The sequence below is a fragment of the Dendrobates tinctorius genome, unplaced genomic scaffold (genome assembly GCF_039654945.1).
Source record: "Dendrobates tinctorius isolate UK_male_01 unplaced genomic scaffold, ASM3965494v1 ptg000171l, whole genome shotgun sequence".
In the NCBI taxonomy this organism is placed as follows: Eukaryota; Metazoa; Chordata; class Amphibia; order Anura; family Dendrobatidae; genus Dendrobates; species Dendrobates tinctorius.
In genome coordinates this window covers 24,722,553-24,729,653 of record NW_027361838.1, presented here as the reverse complement: position 1 = coordinate 24,729,653, position 7,101 = coordinate 24,722,553, and the positions used below count along the sequence as shown (strand labels likewise).

The 7,101-nt window shown below is 43.9% G+C and overlaps 1 protein-coding gene across 4 annotated transcripts in view; it reads right to left on the bottom strand.

Annotated features, from left to right (window-relative positions):
- Nucleotides 1-395: 395 nt before the first annotated feature.
- PRELID3A (PRELI domain containing 3A) overlaps nt 396-7,101 on the bottom strand; it is a 110,354-nt gene continuing 103,648 nt past the window's right edge. For all 4 annotated transcript variants that reach the window (XM_073551004.1, XM_073551002.1, XM_073551003.1 and 1 more), the window contains 2 exons: nt 2,757-2,842; nt 396-595 (listed from right to left, as the gene is read on the bottom strand). In XM_073551004.1, the coding sequence (XP_073407105.1) occupies nt 2,789-2,842 (54 nt within the window). In that variant the 3' untranslated portion in view covers nt 396-595; nt 2,757-2,788. The remainder of the gene's footprint in view (nt 596-2,756; nt 2,843-7,101) is intronic.

Sequence of the window (7,101 nt, the reverse complement as noted above, 5' to 3'; positions counted from 1 at the left end):
TACCCACACAGCCTCGGGTTCCGGTGCACTGGCGCTCAAGCCTGGGGTGAGCTCAGATGTAGCTCCTATCCCCAGCTCCGCTCCACACGTCCTCTCTCAACCTTGTTCAGGCTCTAACTCTCTCTACTAACTTCCTGACCAGAGAGAGCAGCTCCCCTGAAGTTGGGTTTAGAGCTCCCCTTGCTGGCCTGGAGCAGGAACTGTGTTGTATACTGGAACTACCTGGTAAGGAGATTCCTTCTTTGCTTCCTGGCATGACATCACTCCCCCCTGGAGGGAGGAAAGGCCATTGTGGCAACTGAACTCCCTGGGTGCCACACAATCGTAGCCACAGCCAATTGAGATCTTCACAGCTGACTGATAGAAAATACCACAAGCTAAGCAATATGTCTACATTTTAGATATGAAAGTGTAAGTAATGTTTGTTTATTGCATCCAGTGGTCATTTAAAAACTATTAATACAAAATGTGAATTAGAAGATATTTCTGATGGAGGGAGAGTCGATGGTCCATGACGGTGAGCATACAGCGGACTGCATCTGTTTGGGAAGCTACATTCGCAATGTCAGTAGTGCGTCAATGACTGGTCCTGAATCTAAGAAGAAGAGAAAGACAGAGGCAGTCAATTGAAGGTTTTCTATTCCACTTTGTTGTCTCTATTTTATTAACGGTACAGAAAAATGCACACTTCATACATTAACATGATAGGACTAATATTTTTTGGAATAAATGAGGCCAAACACATGCAGTCGTTGGCAGAAGACTGTTATTTTGCCTAAGTCCACCACAGACATGCAGCCCGGGAGGTTTGGAGAACCTTAAAAGCAATCTGTTAGTAGCTGTTTGTTATTTAATCTGACAGCAGCATTAGGTGGGGACAGAGACCTTGATTCCAGTGATGTATCACTTAGTCTTCTGGATGCAGCAGTTGTGATAGAATCACATTTTTGTATAACGCCGCCCACACCCCTGATTGGTAGTTTATAAGTACAGTGTACACTGACAGATCATCTGGCAATCAGTGCTGTAGGTGTGATTGGACTAGGAGGCACAAGCGCAACTTGTCCTGCAGTGATAATCTACTGATAAAACACTGATTGTATTGAAACAGCAAAACACAGACAAGTAAATGATAAATCACTGGAATTGGGCTCTATTTCCCTACAACATGGTGTTTTCAGATTACATGGCAAAAATCTGTTGACAGATTCCCATTAATAAGTCATGCTGGGTTTTTTATTCCCCAGAAATAATGGCATCCCTGCTCATGTTGAGTTATAAAGCCAAGTCCGATTCACTTCATCTTAGGGTGCAATACCAAACACAGTCCACTGACAAAGGTGGCACTGTTCCTGAGAAAATAAAGCAACTCTTTTGCCTAATCATGGACAAACCCTTTAAGGCTATAATTCCACAATGATAATTTAGAGCGTTTTTGATGTTGCGGAATTCCTGCAACATTCCTGCACCTATTAGGTTAGGCTTCTTTTACATTTACCGTGTTTTTGTGGCCCCAATAGATTTCTACGGGGCCGCAAAATCGGCCAGCAAAAATTCCACGGTGCGTCGTGTGCCGTATGCCCATGAGGGCCGTATTTGCGGCCGTGAAAAAGATCGAGCCTGCTCGATCTTTTTCACGGCTTACGGACACCGCTCCCCATTGAAAATCAATGGGGCCGCAAATTTGTTTTTGCGGTGCACCGTCACTTCCGGTTTTGCGGAACACCGTTTTTTTTTTCCAATACTATTTCCATAGTATTGGAAACCTGAAAAATGGCGAACCACAAGTTTTTTGCAGTCCGTTATTGCGGCAGACCGTGAAAATAGCGGCAATACGGCCCGCAAAAAAGGCCCACAATAACGGGCCGCAAAAAACCCGGTAAGTGTAAAAGAAGCCTTACTTGCAATTTTTCATTTCATTTTTGAGTGCGTTTCTTACATGCATTTTTATCGTGTTTTTTTACTCTGCAATTTTTGTTTCTTGTTGCTGTGTCATGTTTTAAATAAAGCTGCTTTGCTTTTGATTCTTCCTTGTATGTGGCTGTGCCAAAACTTTATTGATGCAGTCATATGCAGACTACTACATGCGGAAACGTACTAAAAAGACAGATATGTTTTTACATATGGATTTTCCGGATCTGGTGCAATCCTATGGGGAAAAACTGCGCAAAACTCAGCGCATCCACAAGTGAAACTGACATGTTGCAGGTTTCAAAATTGCTCCGCAGGTCACATTACGCTGTGTAAAAATAAAAAAGCACAGTTGGCATGAAATATGTATAAATTTTAGCCACTTTACTGGAATTTTAGGGCGCTGGGAATGCTGCAGTGAAAATATGCAGTGTCAAAATCTAATTGTGGGAACTTAATCTAAGGGCTCGTTCACATGATCGTATTTTCGGTCTGAGTGCCATCCAGAAAACAGAAGGACAGCACACAGCACTCGGACCAATGTTATTATTGAGGCAGTGCAGATGAACATTTTTTTTCCACTGGCGAATTCAAGCCAAATGACAGGAGTGTCCAGCAGCAGTTCTGCATCCTTCTACCTAGTACGTACAGATAATTATAAATCCTATTATTGGGGATTTTAATTGTCACTTAAAACCTCTATTGTCACATGGAGAAGACACGCTGACCTGACAGTGTCCTGTTTTACCTCTCTAGTCACCATCATAGGTATTATTCATGCTTCATTTCCAGGTGTACGTTCACAGGTCACACAGGTAAAAGGTACAGGAGACTTGTATACTTACCCTTAGTAGTAGAGCAGAGGAGGCAGACACTGTTAGCTTACTGTGCTCTTAGAATTCTGAATGACCCATTCGATTGCATCCCACCCCTAGGAGGACACAGAGAATAAGTTAGTATACTGATGAAATCACAGTAAGGGGATCCATAAAAAGCATTCAGGATATTCAAGATCTACAGAGTGATTAGGAAGCACAGCTGTGTTTGCAATATAGTCCCATTCAAGGGGTTATTCTGGAATAGGAAGATATGACTGCTTTCTACTAAAATCAGTGCCACTCCAGTTTACAGGCTATGTGTAGTATTGCATCTCAGCCCTACATACAGGGAACCTATCACCTGATTCAAGCTTCCCAAATCACTGACTACATGTGTAGGGGAGGTGGACTGACGTACGGACCAGTCTGCAGTGGGAAGGTAAAGGTATAGTGTGCTTTAGGTGGACTGTTGCATTTATAGATGGGAGACAGCTGAAATAGTGGAGATGGGTGCAATACTGAAGTTTGGCCACAAGATGGGAGTAGAGAGAGTTGTGAGCAATGGACTTAACATCAGCTTATGGCTACAAAGCCGCACAGTCATGGGGGGTGGGGGTACAGGAACTCTGGGAGGATTCCTCAAGGAGGGGGATAAAAAGCAGGTAGAGAGTTCTAGAAATGGTCAGTTCAGGGAGAGGAGCTGAGCTGAGGAGAAGAGTAGACCTGAGGAAGAGAAGTACAGTGGTGAAGCTCCAGAAGGGACTGACATTTGAGACAGTCAGGGGGGCTGGCCCTGACAAGAGAAGCCACAGACTGAGAGAGCCTGGGGGTACCACAAGACGGACGGATTTGGGCAGGCGAAGAGCTGTAGTGGTAGGCCTAGGGCAGCTGCAGTGAAAGAGCCGCGAGGGCCGTCATATGGAAGTAAGAAGGAAGCGAAGGTACCCGGGCCTGTGTGCGGAGAGTGTCTTGCTGCTGTATGTTGCTGTGGTCGTCAAGAGGACGGCCAATAAAGAAGACCTGTTGGACGCACTTCAGTCTCCGTCTCAGTCTGTTCACGGCGAGGAAAGGGGTCACCCCCCAGTCGGCTCACCTACCTACACATGAATCAGATCCTGGCTGCACGATTACAGCCTGGTATATTTTTTTATCTGAAACCAAAATATACTTTAAAGATCATGCAAGGGGACCATAGCTGAGGACAACACTAGTCCAGGGTCGCCCCTGACCAGCTTTTCCCAGTACTGCTACTGAAGATTGACCGGTGACTCCTATTATGAGACCCATCAATCACTCTAGCTGCACTAATAGAAGCTTGTCAGGGTAGAGCCAGACTAGTCTTGTCCCCGGCTATGGTCCCCTGGCCTGATTTTTAAAGTATATATTCCCACAAATGCTGAAGAGTTTCAGAGAGAGATATACCTGGCTGTAGTCGTGCAGCCACGATCTGATTCAGAAACACGTGTGAATATGAGACTTTGATAGAGCCTTCTTTTTTTTAAATAAAACAGGTCACCCACTCACTTCTGATTGTCATCTCATTGATAAAACCAGCTCTAATTTCACCTTTATATTATCTGATAACTCTAAAGCCCCCCGACGTAGCAGCGATATTGCTAGCGATATCGCTGCATGTGATACTTACCTCCGACCCGCTGCTCATTGCTGGTCGCGCGAGAAGGTCCTGGATCAATTCTCGTCAGGCGCTTCCTGCTGGGCTTCCTGTGGCGCCGACGAGCGATGCGTGGACGCGGGCAGGAGGATGTCAGGATCGCCGCGTCTGACAGGTAAGTAGCGACCCCCGACCCCTGCGATGTCGCTGGTGAGATCTGCCTGTGTGGCAGCTCACTAGCGACCACTTAGCGATGCACCAGCGATCCATATCGTTGTCGGGATCACTGGTGCATCACTAGATGTAAGAGTACCCTTAGGCTAAGTTCCCATGATGAGCATTTGGTGAGTTTTTGATGCTCACCTATTATTTAAATTAGATCACTTGTGGTTTTTCATTGCGTTTTCTGTGAGTTTTTTTTACCATACGTTTTTATCACGTTTTTTAAGCTGCAATTATGTCTTTTAGGGTATGTCATGCTTTAAATAAAGCTGATTTTTTTATACTTCCTATTATTTGGCTTTGACAGAACTTTATTGACATTCTTAGGTGCGGATTACAGTTGTGGCCAAAAGTATTGACACCCCTGCAATTCTGTCAGATAATACTCAGTTTCTTCCTGAAAATGATTGCAAACACAAATTCTTTGGTATTATCTTCATTTAATTTGTCTTAAATGAAAAAACACAAAAGAATGAAGCAAAAAGCAAAACATTGATCATTTCACACAAAACTCCAAAAATGGGCCAGACAAAAGTATTAGCACCCTCAGCCTAATACTTGGTTGCACAACCTTTAGCCAAAATAACTGCGACCAAGCGCTTCCGGTAACCATCAATGAGTTTCTTATGATGCTCTGCTGGAATTTTAGACCATTCTTCTTTGGCAAACTGCTCCAGGTCCCTGATATTAGAAGGGTGCCTTCTTCAAACTGCCATTTTTAGATCTCTCCACAGGTGTTCTATGGGATTCAGGTCTGGACTCATTGCTGGCCACCTTAGAAGTCTCCAGTGCTTTCTCTCAAACCATTTTCTAGTGCTTTTTGAAGTGTGTTTTGGGTCATTGTCCTGCTGGAAGACCCATGACCTCTGAGGGAGACCCAGCTTTCTCACACTGGGCCCTACATTATGCTGCAGAATTTGTTGGTAGTCTTCAGACTTCATAATGCCATGCACATGGTCAAGCAGTCCAGTGCCTGAGGCAGCAAAGCAACCCCAAAACATCAGGTAACCTCCGCCATGTTTGATTGTAGGGACCGTGTTTTTTTTCCTTGAATGCCTCTTTTTTCTCCTGTAAACTCTATGTTGATGCCTTTGCCCAAAAAGCTCTACTTTTGTCTCATCTGACCAGAGAACATTCTTCCAAAACGTTTTAGGCTTTTTCAGGTAAGTTTTGGCAAACTCCAGCCTGGCTTTTTTTATGTCTCGGGGTAAGAAGTGGGGTCTTCCTGGGTCTCCTACCATACAGTCCCTTTTCATTCAGACGCCGACGGATAGTATGGGTTGATACTGTTGTAACCTCGGACTGTAGGGCAGCTTGAACTTGTTTGGATGTTAGTCGAGGTTCTTTATCCAACATCCGCACAATCTTGCATTGAAATCTCTTGTCAATTTTTCTTTTCTGTCCACATCTAGGGAGGTTAGCCACAGTGGCATGGGCTTTAAACTTCTTGATGACACTGTGCACGGTAGACACAGGAACATTCAGGTCTTTGGAGATGGACTTGTAGCCTTGAGATTGCTCATGCTTCCTCACAATTTGGTTTCTCAAGTCCCGGGACAGTTCTTTGGTCTTCTTTCTTTTCTCCATGCTCAATGTGGTACACACAAGGACACAGGACAGAGGTTGTGTCAACTTTAATCCATGTCAACTGGCTGCAAGTGTGATTTAGTTATTGCCAACACCTGTTAGGTGCCACAGGTAAGTTACAGGTGCTGTTAATTACACAAATTAGAGAAGCATCACATGATTTTTCGAACAGTGACAATACTTTTGTCCACCCTCTTTTTTATGCTTGGTGTGGAATTATATCCAATTTGGCTTTAGGACAATTCTTTTTGTGTTTTTTCATTTAAGACAAATTAAATGAAGATAATAATAACAAAGAATTTGTGTTTGCAATAATTTTCAGGAAGAAACTGAGTATTATCTGACAAAATTGCAGGGGTGTCAATACTTTTGGCCACAACTGTACATGCACTTTTGATGCATTTCTGTAACATAACAGAAATGCACTAAAAATGCATGTGCGTTTTTTAACTGCCGATTTTCCACATATAATGTACAGTAAGTCTACGGGGAAAATCCACACAGAAAACTCAGCATTCCAGCAAGAGAAACTGACATGCTGAGGATTTGAAACAAGCAGGTCAGCTATCGCTGAGTCAAATAAAAGCACGGTAGGTGTCACGACTTGTCGGGTGTACCAGCACCAAGGGCTCCTTCCCTAGCTTGCCCTGTTCCACAGATTACTTCTGATTTTCTCTTTTTCAAAAAAAATTACAAAGTCAAATACTTGTAACTCATTTGCTTGATTTGGTTCCCTAATTCTACTTTTAGAACTAGTACACTCGGGGCCAGGGGCTCCTTTCCAGTCCGTAATCCTAAGGGCACCCTAGCTCATGGCCCACCAACAGATCATGTTTTCAGGATTTCCTTTGTATTGCTCAGGTGAACCCTGCCCTAGCTATCCCTGCTCCCCGGATTACTTCTGATGGTGAAGACGCCAAGGTCAAGTAACTTGCTAAACTCCTGAATCAG